Source organism: Bombina bombina, chromosome 1 (genome assembly GCF_027579735.1).
Source record: "Bombina bombina isolate aBomBom1 chromosome 1, aBomBom1.pri, whole genome shotgun sequence".
Lineage (NCBI taxonomy): Eukaryota > Metazoa > Chordata > Amphibia > Anura > Bombinatoridae > Bombina > Bombina bombina.
The window spans coordinates 217,342,846-217,360,807 of NC_069499.1; the positions used below are offsets into that span (position 1 = coordinate 217,342,846).

Here is a 17,962-nt window from a genome sequence, read left to right on the forward strand (position 1 = left end):
ACAGGCCTGACAAAAAAAAGTGCACGACTGACATTCGTCAGACGCTGAGCAGCAAAATCGATCGGGCAGAAATCAGACCCTCCAGGAGTAGACAAACATTCCTGGAGAAAATAAAAATTAATGGGATCAAGACTCCAAAAGTAGCTCCTGGATTCACACAGAAAAATACATTTACATCATATCTTATGGGAAATCTTACAAGTAAGATTCCCAAGCCTGAAACATGGTCTCAATGACGGCGTCAGAAAAAAAAACAAAAAAAAAAAAAAAAAAACACTTGGATAAAAGTGTGCAACCTCAAAACAGACAGCTTCAGGGAAGCAAGATTTGGGTAAAGAAGTAAAACCTGATTAAAAGGTCCTTCCACAAGACCACTTCCAGTTGGAAGAGATGACACCTTCACTGGTTCCAACAACCAGATCCTGTGAAACCAGGCAGAGGATAATAGACTTACCAAAGTCTTTACCTGCTTGATACAAGCAATCACTCGTGCACGGAGAGCAAATTAAGTTAAACAGGTATGCTAGACTGAAACCCCTTATAGAGTATCAGAGCGGTCTGCGTAGCTCTGGACCTAGAGCATACCTAGAAAATTGACGTGAGTCTAACAGATCCAGCTCTGGCACCCCCCATGGTAGGGTGAACCAAGAGAAAACTTCCGGACAGACAGCCCACTCCAGGGATGAAATGTTTATCTGCTCAGGAAGACCGATCCCCAGAAACCACTCCTAGAACGTGGATGGCATATAAAAGTAATTGCGGGCTTCGGCCCACCTAACAATCTGAGCCACCTTTTTCCTGGTTGAGGAGACTCCCTGATAAAAGCTAGCCACTGAGGATACTTTGACCATAAAGTTCTCCGGAAGCATCTGCCCTGAGACAGATGCACCCACCACGTGATAGAGTCTCCAGTCGACTGATCTAGATCTATCCTTTAAGACTGATCCGAAAGATCCCTGTCAAACTGAACATGCCTACTGCAAAACTCAGAATGGAAATAAGCAAGGGGAATGATGTCCATGGAAGTGAAAATGAGACCAATTCCCCCATTCCAGAGTCACTGAACCTAACAGTAGACTGCAGACTAGAAAAAGGGTACTATTTGGACCCCTGGAAAACTATCCTCATAGATGGAAACTGATTCTGGATAAGAGTTCTTTGGTACCATCTGCAAGAACAAGAAAGGACAATATCTCTAAAAGAGAGAGCGCTTCTTGAAATATGGCATTTAAACCAATATCCAGGCAGGTCGTCACTACAATTCCAGAGACCTAATCCTTGTCAAGCAGCCACTAGAACTTAGAGAAGATTCTGGAGACTGAGGCAGGGCCAACTGAAGAAGCCGCAGACTGAAAAGGGTTGGCTAGAAAGGCTTAGCTCATGAACTTGATGATCCCTGTGGATGGGAACAGGATATACGCATCCATCCAGTCTTTAGTCATGCTGACCCTCTTGTACCCAGGAAAGCATGGAACCAATAATCTGTTTTAAGGATGGTACTGATGAGCCCCTTAAGTCTAGCAAGGACTTAACCACAACAGATAGGTATAGAAGATAAATTAGTCTGCAGACCAGATAGTCTAAGAGAAGGAATCCCTGGGAGGAAGTTATGAATTCTCCTTATAACCTTGATTACTGTGTTCACAGCCAAAGGATTCTAGGCTCGATAAAACAGATAAAATCTGTCCCCCACTTTTCCTACTGATAAGTCTCAGCAGAGGATTTCTAGAAGAGAGAAAGAAAAAGAGTTGCAGTTACCAAAGTTACTCTGGCAACCGACCTTAAGGTCCATTTCTTGGCTATGGTTGAAAAGACCCTCCCATAAAATCAGAAATAATCTCTGCCAGACCATCCCATACAAGGACTTGCCCTTGTAAAGAAGTGCCAGAACCCTGGACTTGGGAGGAAGGATCAACTGACCAAGATTATAGCCAAAACGCCAATCAGGCTAGCACAATAAAGCCAGATATTTTGGCTCTAATTCTATTTAGACAAGGCACATTCAAAAGATGCTTTATATCTTAGTTCCTTGCACATGTATGTATTGGGTACTTGTAAAGCACGGAAAATCACCCATAAGGGTGTCAAGGCGCTGCTCAATTTATCGACCTCGGAAGGATGAAAAGCTGAGTGGACCTTGCCAGGGATCCAACCTGCAACCCCTGGGTTGCTACAGAGCTCAGTCACAGTGCATTAGCATACTGAGCTATCTGTCCAGCTTGATTAATAAGCCTCTAGCTTTTAGTCCCTGGATCCCTGAAGGAGTCGCTAACCTCCATAAGGACCGAAAATTTTAGAGCCATAGTAGAAAAATTCCCTTCAACTAAAAGCGCTGTGCCTTTAATGGAAAAATAAAAGTCTTTCAAAGAAAGGAAAAGTCTTGATAGCACGTCTAGCGATACAGGTACTTCCACATAGGAAGAAACATCAAAGAGATGATCAAGTTGCAAAACTTCCAAGGGTTGACAATGATAGATATGTGTCGTCCAAATAGCCAAAACCTCCTTTTTAAATCTTATTTATAACCAAAAATGGGCACAAACACACAATATATCATCAACACACCTTGCAGGGTGAGTTAGAGGCAGAAAAATAATTTATGCTTACCTGATAAATTTATTTCTCTTGTAGTGTATCCAGTCCACGGATCATCCATTACTTATGGGATATTCTCCTTCCCAACAGGAAGTTGCAAGAGGATCACCCACAGCAGAGCTGCTATATAGCTCCTCCCCCTAACTGTCATATCCGAGTCATTCGACCGAAAACAGAGAAAGGAGAAACCATAGGGTGCAGTGGTGACTGTAGTTTAATTAAAATTTAGACCTGCCTTAAAAGGACAGGGCGGGCCGTGGACTGGATACACTACAAGAGAAATAAATTTATCAGGTAAGCATAAATTATGTTTTCTCTTGTTAAGTGTATCCAGTCCACGGATCATCCATTACTTATGGGATACCAATACCAAAGCTAAAGTACACGGATGATGGGAGGGACAAGGCAGGATTAAGCGGAAGGAACCACTGCCTGAAGAACCTCTCTCCCAAAAACAGCCTCCGAAGAAGCAAAAGTATCAAAATTTGTAAAATTTGGAAAAAGTGTGAAGCGAAGACCAAGTCGCGGCCTTGCAAATCTGTTCAACAGAGGCCTCATTTTAAAGGCCCAGGTGGAAGCCACAGCTCTAGTGGAATGAGCTATAATCCTTTCAGGGGGCTGCTGTCCAGCAGTCTCATAGGCTAGGCGTATTATGCTCCGAAGCCAAAAGGAAAGAGGTTGCCGAAGCTTTTTGACCTCTCCTCTGTCCAGAGTAAACGACAAACAGGGTAGATGTTTGACGAAAATCTTTAGTAGCTTGTAAGTAAAACTTCAAGGCACGGACTACGTCCAGATTATGTAAAAGACGTTCCTTCTTTGAAGAAGGATTAGGACACAATGATGAACAACAATCTCTTGATTGATATTCTTGTTAGAAACCACCTTAGGTAAAAACCCAGGTTTGGTACGCAGAACTACCTTATCTGCATGAAAAATCAGATAAGGAGAATCACATTGTAAGGCAGATAGCTCAGAGACTCTCCGAGCCGAGGAAATAGCCATCAAAAACAGAACTTTCCAAGATAAAAGTTTAATATCAATGGAATGAAGGGGTTCAAACTGAACTCCTTGAAGAACTTTAAGAACCAAGTTTAAGCTCCACGGGGGAGCAACAGGTTTAAACACAGGCTTAATTCTAACCAAAGCCTGGCAAAATGCCTGGACGTCTGGAACCTCTGCCAGACGCTTGTGCAAAAGAATAGACAGAGCAGAAATCTGTCCCTTTAAGGAACTAGCTGATAATCCTTTGTCCAAGCCCTCTTGGAGAAAAGACAATATTCTAGGAATCCTAACCTTACTCCATGAGTAATTCTTGGATTCACACCAATAGATATTTACTCCATATCTTGTGGTAGATTTTCCTGGTAACAGGCTTTCGTGCCTGTATTAAAGTATCAATGACTGACTCGGAGAAGCCACGCTTTGATAGAATCAAGCATTCAATCTCCATGCAGTCAGTCTCAGAGAAATTAGATTTGGATGATTGAAAGGACCTTGTATAAAACACCACACTCCTCTTACGACCTCCATCTTGGTTGAGGCTTGCAAGAGAATGACTGGATATGACAGTTAGGGGAGGAGCTATATAGCAGCTCTGCTGTGGGTGATCCTCTTGCAACTTCCTGTTGGGAAGGAGAATATCCCATAAGTAATGGATGATCCGTGGACTGGATACACTTAACAAGAGAAAACAAGACAATAATGGAGGCAACATACATTGGCACGTACATATATATTATACACACATAGATACAAAATTCAATTGCATTGAGTTTAAGAGTTTTCAATGTATTAATGAGTAGTCCAACAGACATACGCTTGTGTCACAACGTTGGGATTTTTATGTTATTAAACTAACAACTTAAATAACCTCAAGCTAAAATAAAAATATAAAGTTATTAAACTGAAAAAAAAAAACAAAAAACCCTCAACCCGAATAAAATAAAAATAAAATAAGAATTCAAATAATCAACTCAAGGAGGGCTTTGCAGCAAAGGAGTAGCTTAGATCAAATTTGGTTTCAACCTCTAAGAAAAGAAGGCTAAATTAAGGCATTAATGTTAGTCAAGATGTCAACCCAAGAATGTTCAATATACAGAAATCTTCAGTTGTAAGGAGGGGGCATTGGTTAACATTGATATGCTCATTACTAGGTCACTGTTGGAGACAACTAATTGGAGTAAACTGGTAGAACATACAAGCGGAATATAATTATGAAGAGTCATAACTACCGATATGGGACATTTTAGTTAATTTAAGCAAGATATCGGACAATGGCTTTTCTAGGGATTACAATCCTATTCAACTGCAGTGAAAAGCTACTTCAGCGATCAAGACCTATCAATAGTATTACGATATAATAAGGTACATTGATCATGAGGGTCCCACTATATAACAAAATACCATGATACATTGCCTGTGATATAGATGAAGAGGATATAATTGCACACAGACAATGTATGCAATCCTGTCGCTCACAACAATGATCAACATAAGTATACCTGAGGGGCAAATAATTTAGTATACCTAGCAGCGAAATAAGGGACTGTGGGTTTAAGCAATTTGCAATATATTTAGACCTTATATTGAAGCTGTACGAAATGTGAAAAAAATAAAAACAAAAATGCTAAATTGCATCAAGTCAAATTCAATAACATGTTATTATAACATTTAAAATGTACAATTAACTGTTACTATTCATTGAAATGGATTATGGCATTGATGGGTAAATTGGAATGCGTGTGCAAATTCCATTTTACCTAAGATACGAGTGAGAATGCATTAGCTATGATGGCATCCTACGTTCAGATTTTACAGAGTGTAGAGATTGAAAAGGAGTATATTTCTTGAAACAATTGGGATTAAACTTTCAAACTTGCAGTATTATACATGTACCTATATAGAAAATTAAAGCATTGCTTTTTCCATTCAAGACTGGATTTGACATGGCTATCACCCACTCAGCATAACCAGAATATGATTAAACAATAGTATTGGCATGGAAACTGTGCTAGAAGTAATCAGAACTTTAAGATGATTCAGGTACTACTGATAAGGGATATATCTGAAAATACTAGCTTGCAAGATATGGGTGACTCAAGTGAGATTTTAAGAAAAATATAAACAGTAACAAAAATACATTGAGGCTGATTCTACTGCAAAATTCTTGATCTCTAATAAACATAACTATTTAAATGTAAGCAAAATAGTATAGCATAACAATGCAGGGATACTTATTTCTGATTTGATGACAGTCTGAGGTGGAGGCTTTATGAAAATTAATCAAGTTGTCACTTCTGTTAGCTTTATTTGCGATATTTTCTGCCACTCTTCTCCCCTGCTTTTGCAGTGTAGTTACAATCTATAAATCAGCTTCAGTGGCGTGTTGAACTCGTGAGCACCAGCCTTCAGAACTTGAAGGGTCAAATACTTAAGGAGTCTTTTACAAAGCTAGCAACCAGTTACGCTTAGTGGAGGCAGAATAAATAAGCAGTTTATGCTAGTGAGCCATCAATCAGTCCGGTGCAGATTTGGAAGCAGTGGGGTTAAGTCAATAACTGACATTACACACAAGTGTTGCCATTAACAGTTCAAAAACAATAAGGAAGGAGCCGTGCACGCAAAGCCTCAATCTTTTTGCCTTCCATATAAATAAAATCAAAACTTAAAAACGGTTAACAATGAGACAGGAGCCTGCTCATATAAAACCAAGCATATGCATAACAACAACAGCACACACACACAACATAGCCAGGTTTAAGACAAGTCAGAGCAGCTGCTGACCAACAGGTTTACATATTTGATGGGATTGAACAAATACATGCAGACATTCAAAGATGCTGGGCATTTTACAGTAGTATATAAACTAGACGAGGATATCAGCTCTTAAAGTTGTCTCGATACTCAGTCAGCTGGGACATAGGGCTGTGAACAAGAAACAGATTACCCGACTCCAGAACGGGATGGAGCATGAAATCCGTGCCTTAGGAGAATGCAGCTTTTTTGTGGAGGGGAGATGAGCTGACTAATAGCGGGAGTTAAGTATAGCAATGCACCTAAAGGGCAGCTGCCCCATCTCAAATCCAACTTCAGGGCTTGCAGAGAGGTAGTATCAGGCGGTAGATCAGATGCAGCTTGTCCACTACTCTGTGCAGCATGGATCACATTGTCGCTGTCTGCTCCCCGTGTGTGTGTGTGTGTGTATATATATATGTGTGTCTTTCTTCTCCGCCTGACTAGGGCACAGTAATAAGTTGATGGCATCAGAGCAAGACCACGAAGGATTCGGGACAGACTGAAGCAGTTAGCACCCACATTTTTATTGAATGTTAAGAGTCCTGAGATCTGGAGTTTGTCTGTGTGAATAAGTGTGGGGTAAATCAGTGTCTGAAAGACATTCATATAGTTTGTTATTCCCGCTTCCAACATAATCAAGAATTTCGGCTGGGGTAGGTTGGGGGGGGGGGGAGGGGGGGAGGAGATGTGGCTTCTCCACCCGTGTTATGATGCCGGTACCCAAAGTGTCTGCTTCCAGATTAGTTATTGAGGTCTGCCGAGGTTCAGTTGGACAGATAGGAGTTGCTTCAGTGTGTTCGGGTGTGCAGTGCTCTCGCATTACACAGAGAAGTTCCCGCATAGCTGTTGTAAGGGAATCCAATAGTGGTGCAAAGATGTCAACTATGGCTTCAGTAATGTGCGCCATCTTGTTTGTCGGAGTGAGCACGTCTGCAGGCCCAAAGGAGAAATTTAACTTTTTAATGCCTTCACGGAGGCCAGGAGTTGTAATACCCTGATCCTGAAGTTTTCCCAGGCACTCTTGTTGCCAAGGGAGGTATGGATGGCTGGAGATTCTGCCACACTGCATTCGTAAGCCAGTTTCAATCACGAAGCATTGTGAAGCAGTGGCCATCTTGGTGAGCCGCCTACCAGAAGTCCAGCCAAAACCTCCTTAAACAATACGAAGTGATCATGCATACATCTGAAGATTACCACTTCAGAATCTGATGAAGGAATTACACTGTCCTAACCAGATTTTCCCTCAGAGGCTACCCACGTATCCTCCACCCTCATGAGGAAGGACAAACTGAGTAAAAGCAGGAACAGAAACCGTACCTCTAACCTTCCCTTGCGATTTCCCATTAGTATAGGAAAGCAGACAATGCCGCAGAAGATACATAAGCAAAGAAAAATTCTGCAAGCAATTTAACTCCTCCAGGACACAAAGGAAAATGCAGGGCACAGTATGTGATGCCATAAGGCGTGGGGCATTAAAGGAGAAAACTGTGGCATTGCCTAAAAAGGTATCACCCCGAGAGACAATTTATGAGTTAAGTGACATAACATGGGAACAGAGCTTTTTAACTCTGAAGATTGACCAGCACCAATGAAAAACAGAAATTGTGCGGTCAATTTAAAATGTTCCTAGGTAACTATTAAAGGACTGTATCTCTGTCGTATTCAGAAATTGTGCTGGCACTCTAAATGCACTTAAATTGCAGTGGTATCGCAAGATTAATATTTTTCTTATGGGTATAGAACCCAGAAATGCTGGCTTCTATTACTGTGCATTACTGCTGAGCCACAGGTTAGCCTTTGTGAAACATGAACTTAAACACTAAAAAGGACTGTTTCTTAAGCTATACCTCAGACAAAAATGTACAATATTATTAAAACAACTTCCCAGAAAAAAAAAAAAAAAAAAAAAAAAAAAAAAAAATAAGTGTCTTCTCACTTTCAGGGTAGCCAAGATACAAGCTACTAAATTTCTGGGGAAAAAAAGCTCTTGCCTAGTCTAAGATTAAAATTCCAATCACAAAAACATCCGTCTCCAGATAACAGCCCACATGGCCGTTCTGTTCTGAAACAGACAGAACAATAAATATGTTGCTGTTCCGATCCATTTTAGAAGGAGGCGGAGTCCCACTGAGGGGAAGAAGCGCCCAATTTCACAAAAGTGGTGCGCTGCTAGATCGTAAAAGGCAGCGCTCGAGTACTCTCATATAGATCTCTGCACCATATATAGTAAAACCATTGCATAAGACCAAATCTTGTCGGGGCAAGAGAAGTCCGCTCCTAGCAAGGGAGCTGTGGCTGCTCCGACCTGTACACATTGTTATCGCTCCCTGAACGTTTCCCCTCTCTTTGGTAGCAGAATAGCAAGGGAGAGCAGACCTGCTTAAACTAAAAGCGTTCCGTTTTTGCAGAACAAAATGTAACAGTCTCCATGAGTGTAATAACACCATATAAGGCAGGTAAAACCCTTTCAATAGGTCACATAACCAAATGAGGGGTTAAAGAAACGTCTATCACATACTTAAATGTGCCTGCACCCTGCCCTGCCCTTAACGATATGCTTACTAATGATATTTGTGTCCCATGAAAATGCAGATATAGAAGTGCCAAATCTCCCTAGAAGACCCAAAGGCAGTTACAGAATAAACCTATCCTGGCTTTCAGTACAAGGGCAGCAGAGTATTAGGAAAACACAGCAAGGCCAACCTTACAATTCCTAACTGGTTTAAAGTCACCACTGCCCTACTGAAGAGACCAACGTGGACTACAGCTAGACCCAATCTTGAGAGGAAACAGAGCAATCTTGCTCTGCTTTGAAAATAATAAAATCTTGATTGAAGTCAGACACCAAACACTTCACCACCTCCTTGCACGAGAGGCAAAGAGAATGACTGTGGAATTGTGGGTAGGGAAGTGATATTAATTAGCTTTGCTGTGGTGTTCTTTGCCTCCTCCTGCTGGACAGGAGTGATATTCTCAACAGTAATTGATGATGATCCATGGACTCACCGTGTCATTAGAAAGAAAAAAAGGATACATGGTATCGAAAGCAAATGCAAAAGCAGAGTATCATTCAGCTGTAAAGCAAGTGATCAAAATGTAGCAAGTGTGTCTCTTAGGAGATCAATCCTATGCGCAGTCCCTCAGTGGTTGTACCCCTGGGAGAGGGACATTGTTTTGGTTCTATGCATATCTGGATATTCTTTTTTAAAGCTGGTCTGTGTGCTGCTTCCCTGCTACTAATATCGCTTTACTCGCTAATGCTGATTAACTTTTACCTGAGATGCTGTACTTGGTTTGGTGGATTTTATGGAGACTGTGTTGATACATACTCACCAAGAACAAGCACTCTCAACAAACTTGAAGATATTTTAGACCAGGGTGCAAAATGTATAAAGCATAAATTCGGGGGGGGGTTTGCACTCTGGATTTAACAAACACACAATTTTACTGTTGTGAAGTTTTGGGTCGTTCACCCCTTCCTCAAACAACTTATCTCAATGACATTCAGAATTGTCCCTAAGCCACTCTTGTGTTGTACTGGTTGTGTGCTTAGGGCCATTGCCCTGTTGGAAGGTGAACCTTAGGCTCAGTAGGAGGTCATGAGTACGCTGGACCAGGTTTTCATTAAGGATTTCTCTCTACTTTGCTGCATTCAGCTTTCCCTAAATCCTGACCAGTCCCTGCCTCTAAAAAAAAACACCCACAATAGCATGATGCTACCACCACCATGCTTTATAGTTGGGATGTTATTGCGCAACTGATGAGCAGTGCCTGGTTTCCTCCAGACATGACGTTTGGAAATGAGGCCAAACAGTTCAATCTTCATTTCATCAGACAAGCAAATCTGTTTTCTCTCAGTCCTTTAGGTGCCTTTTTGAAAATTCCAAGAAGTCTTTCATGTGTCTTTAAGTTAGGAGAGGCTTCCATTTGGCCACTCTGCCTTAAACCCAGGTCAGTGGAGTATTGCAGTGATGGTTGTCCTTCTGCAAGTTTCCCCCAACTCCACACATGATCTCTGGAATTCAACCAGAGTGACCATCATTTTCTTGGTCAGCACTCTTACCAAGGGCACTTCTCCCCCACTTGCTCAGTTGACTAGGTGGCCAGATCTAGGAAGAGTCCTGGCTATTACAAACTGTCACTGTGCCCTTGGCAACCTTCAATGCAGCTGAATTTTTTTTTTTTTTATATAGCCTTACCCTGGTCTGAGCCTCAGCACTATCCTGTCTGAGCTCTGCAGGTAATTCCTTTGACCTAATGGCTTGGTTTTTGCTCTGACATGCATTTTCAGCTGTGAGATACATACATACAAAAAACAGGTGTGTGTCTTTCTAAATCATGTCCACTCAAATGAATTTCCCACAGGTGGACACCAAAGTCTAGAAACATTTTAAAGGTGATCCAGAGAAATGGATTTAGCAGAGCTAGTTTCATAGCAAAGGCTCTGAATACTTATGCCAGTGTTATCTTTAATTTTTTTCTTTATTGTAATGAAAAATCAGTTTTTTGCTTTATTATGGTAAATTGAGTGTAGACTGACATGATTTTTTTTTTGATTTTTTTTTAAAAAGGGACAGTCTAATCAAAATTAAACTTTCATGATTCAGATAGAGCATGTTATTTTAAACTACTTTCTAATTCCCTTATCAAATTTGTTTTTTTCTTACTGGTATTCTAGTTAAAAGCTAAACCTAGGTAGGCTCATATGCCAATTTCTAAGCCCTTGAAGGTCGCCTCTTATCTCAGTGCATTTGACAGTTTTTCACAGCTAGAGGGTGTTGGTTCATGTATGCCATATAAATAACACTGTTTATGCCCATGGAGTTACTTATGAGAGGGCACTGATTGGCTAAAATGCAAGTGTCAAAAGAACTGAAATAAGGTGGCAGTCTGCAGAGGCTTAGATACAATGTAATCACAGAAGGTAAAAAATGTTATTAATATAACCGTGTTGGTCATACAAATCTGGGGAATAGGTATACATATCTTTCCCTGGCTTATCAATACTCAAGAGTTAATACCTAGGTACTTTCGATGAGGCAAAACAACCAAAACTCAAGCAATTACTGCCTACATTTGAATCTACAGTTACCAACTATGGGGAAGGTGAAACAGCTTGATTAGTGGTCAGCAATATAACTGAAACGCATTTCTCTAGATGCACTGCTAACATTTAAGTTTATTTCCATGAAATTAATATCTTATCACTTCAGTCATAAGCAAGCACAGAGCTAGAAATCTTTAAGCTACAAAAAAAAAAAAAAAAAAAAAAAAAAAAAAAAAAAAAAGCCAATTTAGATAGAATTTAAATTCTCTGCAGTGTACACATCTTACCTTTGAAAATGTTGACTGTAGAGATGAGTAGGAATTCCTAGAAGGCGACTGTAAATTAAGGTTACTTCACTAAGGTTTTTTTGTTCAGTCTCCCAGTTAATATACATTTCCCAAAGCTTGTCTGATCGAAAGTCCAATCCTGCTGATAGAACCGACTGCTCAAAGGTCCTGAAACATGTCAAAAACGTTAAACATATGAACAACTATTAAACAAAACAAAAAAAAAACACCATACAAGTACTGTACAATATAAACTATTGCTTTAAAGGAAATTATAAAACAATAGCAAGGCAAGTGTAATGGCATGCTACTTAAATGTTGTTGATTTGGTTAAAAACAATGCATTCCTTTAAATGCATTTTAAAACCACTTACATTAAACCCCTTAAATTAGTTTGAATCACAAACAGATAGCCAAAAAGGAGGCAGTGTAGTAAAAACAAAAAATTGGGCTATTTCAGTAAAGCTTTAGATGTATGTACACTTTTCAATATACATGCATTACATATTTAGCAGTTTTGCTAAGGTAACACTGAACTGGCTTATTTCCCACCTCACCCTCATTACACAGCAGTAAATTAGCTTCTATCGATGCACAAGAAAAACTTCCATTCTGCCTGTTTTTGGTGCAAGTGCTTTTTATACATGTCTAATGCTTTGATAAATTTTGGTTAAAGTGGGCTTAAAGTGAATGTAAATTTTGATGCTAAAGTGCCCGGTTTTTAAAACTACGATTAAGAACAGGGGCACTTTAATTCATGAAAATTTTCATTTCACTCCTGTTGTGAAAAAAAAAAAAAAAAAAACTTTTAATCTTCACAGCAGCTCCAGCTTCCTCCACCTGTTTCAAAGCCTTTTCCTGGGTCTAAAATGAGGCATCCGGCTTCCTCCAATCACAGCAGTGAATAAGACACTGAATCCCCCGGGGGGGGGGAAGCTGTGATTGGAGGATGACCTATCAATCATTTCTGACAACAGAAATGGCTTGTGAGACCGGAGGAAGCTGGAGCTGCTGTGAAGATTAAAAGGTAAGTTTTTTTGTCACAACAGGAGTGAAATGTAAATTTTGATGAATTAAAAGTGCCCCTGTTTTTAATCAAAGTTTTAAAAACCAGGCACTTTAGCATCAAAATTTACATTCACTTTAAAGGGATATAAAACCCAACTTTCTCTTTCATGATTCAGATAGAGCATGCAATTTTATAATTTTCTTCATTCCCTTAGTATCTTTATTTAAAAAGCTGGAATGTAAGCTTAGGAGCCAGACCATTTTTGGTTCAGCACCTAGGTAGCGCTTGCCGAGTGGTGATTTAAATAAAGATAGCAAGAGAACAAAAGGATAATAGGAGTAAATTAAAAAGTTGCTTAAAATTGCATGCTCTGAATCATGAAAGAAAAATAAAATTGGGTTTCATAGCCCTTTAAGCAAGAAAACACGATGGAATAAAAACTGGTTATGGTTATAAAAAAAAAGAAAGAAAGAAAGAAAAAAAAAAAAAGGCGGATAGAATTATATTGCCATGTTTAAAGTAAATTTCTTACAACTATATATTATCTTCCAAATGCTTACTCACCCTCTCAATGTGAGACAAGTCTCTGGGTCAGCAGGATCCAAAGTTTCTTTTAAGAAATTAAGATAATGAATCCAGAGATCAACACTTAAAGTTATGGACTGAATTCCTCTACGATATACCTACAAAAACAAAACCAAGAGAAAAAAAAAAAGTTAAGTGATTCTAATTTTTAATAAAGATAAAACACTTGTATCCGGTCAACCTCATAAATGCTAGATATTTTCAATGTCTTTAAATAATCTTCCATTACCATAGAAGTGGAGGTTGACCAGAACATGGCTTATGTTCTGAGCTCCACTTGCGGTCTTGATCTTCAAAGCGCAGCTGTATTCTGAGCAGGAGCTGAGGATGGCTTTGGGGTACAGACCATAGGGCACAGACCCATTAGATACTTATCCAGTGTCTGACCAAAAATGCAACATGTAGCAAAATGTGACTAGCAAATTAAATGACAGAATAAAAATTTAAATTTTTGAAGAAAACAAAAAAGGTAAAAATATAAAAAATTAAAATAAACAGGCAACAAAAATATAAAAATCCCTCATCTACTTGTTAAGCTGCAGTGTAAATAGAGGCTTGCACTGCAAAGCTGAACAAAGTGTTGAGACTTAATGCACCTGTCAACAAAGAAAGAAGAAATTAGCTACAAATGTCACAGAAAGTGACAAATGTTTTTTTTTAAGTGATCCTATAATGACCTTACATGTGGTTAATAGTTGTCTTGAAGAGCTGACATAAGTCCAGTGTTATTTGTCATACAGCCAGGTAACTACAACTTACCTCATCAGCTTCCATTATATTGTTGTGCTTTTTCTCAATATCTGCATACTTCTTCCAGTACCCATAACAATAAGGGTAACGAGTGAGAAAAGCGTCAAAGGCCTTCCGAGCAGCACATATATTGTTCTGGAATGGTAAATATTTTAAATGAAGTAAACAGTAAATATAGGTCAAAAGGGACACGTTGCATTTAAAAGAGCAAGCGTTAAACACTAAAATATAATCAAGGACTTATAAGCAATCTTGATAGCTAAAACAAGGCTAACAGCACATTAAATATAGTAAATATAAAAAAAAAAAAAAAAAAAATGCTGCAACTGACCTCTTGTTCAACGTATTGTAATAAATATGTCCACGTATTGAATTCCTCAGGGTTATCTTCCACTGCCTTCCAATACTTTTGAAAATCAGCAGAAAGGGACACCTCCGATTCTGTATTCTTTGAATCATCAGGAACTTCTACAGCAGTTTCTCCAGGGCTGTTTTCTGGGGACTCATCCATCGCAATAACCTCCATAACATCTTTATTTAATTGTGAAGAATCAACTGTGGTGCCCTCTTTGTCGGCAGAATCTGCAGTTACAATGGAAGCTTCTGCATCTGTTTGGGAATCCTGCATACTTGTTGTTATGCTGCTCCCTTTGTTTTTTATTTATTTTTTATTTCTGGGGGGGTTAAATAAAATTCATCAACTTAAAGAGACAAACAAGTGTAAAAAGAAATTGTTGCAATATATATTTAATGCACGCAATAGCGCAATAGGGTTAAACCTAGAAAGTGAGTTCCAGAGGAGCCATACAATAATGGGAACTAGCTGAACACCTGGTAAGCCAATGACAGACAGAATGTGTAGCCACCAATCACCAGTTAATTCCCAGTAGTACATTGCTGCTTTGAAGGATATGTACATTTCACATGTACATTTATTTTTCAACAAAATAAATTTAATAACAGATTGCTTGCTCTATGTAAATCATGGAAGTTTAATTTTAACATTCATGTCCTTTAAAAAATAGAATATGCAGGAAGATGCCCTCGAATTTCTTTACATTTTACAGGAATCTATTTACACACAACCTTGCCAGGCTCCTGTTTTTCGAGACTAGGATTTAACATTGAAACAAATAATGGGGACTTTCATTCATGAAATATAAAATACTTCATGCTGAAAGCTCCTTTATTTGTTCCAAGCGAACGCCGCACTGAGCTGCTTTAGCAGCTCAACGGCAGAATGCCATTTTCGCTATTTGGTTGAGAGGTTAAGTTTCCCTGTGGGAAATCCGGCGTGGCGCCGCAATATGGGCCTAGGTCAATACCGTGGGTTGTTTACTTAAGATAAATACATTTTTGTATTTGTTTTTTTAACTGATAAATTCATTTATTTCATGGTGGCGGGAGTCCACAAGCTGTTACGTATGGGATATACATTCCTACCAGGAGGCGGCAAAGTTTGCCAAAACCTCAAAAAACCTATAAAAACCCTTCCACCTTACTCATACCTTAGTTTGACGTATAACCAAGTGGTGAAGTGTTTAGGAGTAAAAGCCAAAATTGTGGAGCAGGGGGAAAAAAAAAAAAAAAAAAAAAAAAGGATGTGCTATATAAAAATAACCCCAAATGGGTGAGGGGCTCATGAACTCATGACCACAAAAGGAGAAATAGGCATAACAGGTTTAATTCCGAATTAAAGCTTGAACAAAACAATGAACATCAGGAAGGTTAGCAATCTTCCTATAAAAAGGAATAAGCTCTGCTCTGTCTTATTTCAAAGTACTGGCAGATAAGCCTTTAAAGGGACACTGTACCCAAAATTTTTCTTTCGTGATTCAGAGAGCATGAAATTTTCTAATTTACTCCTATTATCAAATTTTCTTCATTCTCTTGGTATCTTTATTTGAAATGCAAGAATGTAAGTTTAGATGCCGGCCCATTTTTGGTGAACAACCTGGGTTGTCCTTGCTGATTGGTGGATAAATCCATCCACCAATAAAAAAGTGCTGTCCGGAGTACTGAAACAAAAAAAAAGCTTAGATGCCTTTTTCAAATAATGATAGCAAGAGAACGAAGAAAAATTGATAATAGGAGTAAATTAGAAAGTTGCTTAAAATTGCATGCGCTTTCTGAATTACAAAATAAAAAATTTGGGTACAGTGTCCCTTTAACTAATAGAGAAGAACTTTTTTATTTGTGCCTTTTTTTTTTTATACACTTTACATTTAAGGAGCGCCCCCTGGAGGATTGGTGTGTCTAGTACATATTACATCTTTTTTCTAACAAGCCTTTATCTAAACCATTCTGCAAAATCTGAAGAATTATAGGAATTCTAAAATAATGCCTAGAGTAATCATGGTTGATACACCATGAAATAAGTTTTCCAAACTTTGTGATAAATTATCCTAGAAACAAGATTGCAAGCCTAAATCATAGTGTTAATCATCCTCTAACAGTTCAAATTCCATGCCATTACGTGTAGAGACTTTAGATCTGGATGGAAGAAGAGACCTTGAGACAGAAGGTCTGGACTTAGAGGAAGACGCCAAGGCAGGCAAACTAGACATTTGAACCAGGTCCGCATACCAAATCCGGTGTGGCCACGCTGGGGCTATTATGATTACAAATGATTCCATTTTTATCTTAGAAATCCCTCTGGAGAGGGAGGAAATATATATGGAGGCTAGCATGATCAGGGAACTGCAAGAGCATACACAACCTCTGCCTCAGGATCCCTGGATTTTGCAAGGTTTGTTGTTCAAACGAGAGGCTATAAGATCTATTTCGGGAAGGGACCCAGTGTAGTACAATCAGATAGAACACATCTTGGTGGAGAGACCACTTTCCAGGATGTAGTGACTGACGACTGAGGTAGTCTACCTACCAGTTGTTGACAACTGTGATCTGGCAGGATTTGGTTTCTGCCCAAGAGAAGATTTGAGATGGGGAGTTCCCCCTTGATGATTGACATAAGCTACTGCTGTAATATTGTCTGTCTGAAAAAAGAGATAATGCTACATTTTCAATAGAGGCTAAACCTGAAGGTCCCTGAAGAGTGCACAGAGTTCCAAAACATTGATTGGAATCCTCGGGAGGAGAACTCCTGTGCTCTAAGAGACCCCCAGACAGCTCCCCTAAAAAGACTTGCATCTGAGGTGATCACAGACCTGGTAGGACAAGCAAAAGAAGCCCCCTGAACAACAGACTGGTGATTCAGCCAAGTCAGATAGGTGCATGTTGGAATCTAAGAATATCTGTTGAGAGAGTATAATCCTTGCACCACTGGCTCAGCATACAAAGCTAAAGAGGTCTCATGAAATCAAGCAAATGGAATGGTGTCCAAAGCTGCAAACATGAGGCCTAGTACTTCAATACACAGAGCCACTGAAGGGAACGAAAGAAGCTGGAGGTTCAGACAACCTGATATAAATTGTATTAGTTTCTTTTCTATCAGGGAAAAAGTCATGGATACTGAATCTATCCGGAAAACCTAAAAAGGTGACCTTGTCTTAGGAATCAAGGAACTCTTTGGTAAATTAATCCTCCAACCAAGTCTGAAGAAACAATACTACAATACCCTGAACACAGATAAAAAAGCACCAAGACCCTTGGTGAATATTTTTGGGACTGTAGCTAGACCAAACGGAAGAGCAACAAACTGATCATGCTTTTCCAGACAAAGAAAACCTCAGAAACTGGTAATGTTCTGGCTGGTTTGGGATGTGAAGGTAAGCATCCAGTAAATATATTGGGGAGATAAAGTGACCATGTTCAACAAAAGGCAGAATAGTCCTTACAGTTTCCATTTTGAAAGTTGGAATTCTTATAAATTTGTTTAGAGTGTTCAGATCCAGAATTGCTCAGAAAGACTTTTTTCCTTCTTTGGTGCAATGA

General features: G+C 39.2%; 1 protein-coding gene across 1 annotated transcript in view; it reads right to left on the minus strand.

The window, feature by feature from the left end:
• PRPF39 (pre-mRNA processing factor 39) overlaps positions 1-17,962 on the minus strand; it is a 139,311-nt gene that overhangs the window by 106,148 nt on the left and 15,201 nt on the right. Inside the window, 4 exon segments of the mRNA XM_053697846.1 lie at positions 11,725-11,892; positions 13,298-13,416; positions 14,078-14,203; positions 14,400-14,742. Coding sequence (XP_053553821.1) covers positions 11,725-11,892; positions 13,298-13,416; positions 14,078-14,203; positions 14,400-14,696 — 710 coding nt within the window. The 5' untranslated portion in view covers positions 14,697-14,742.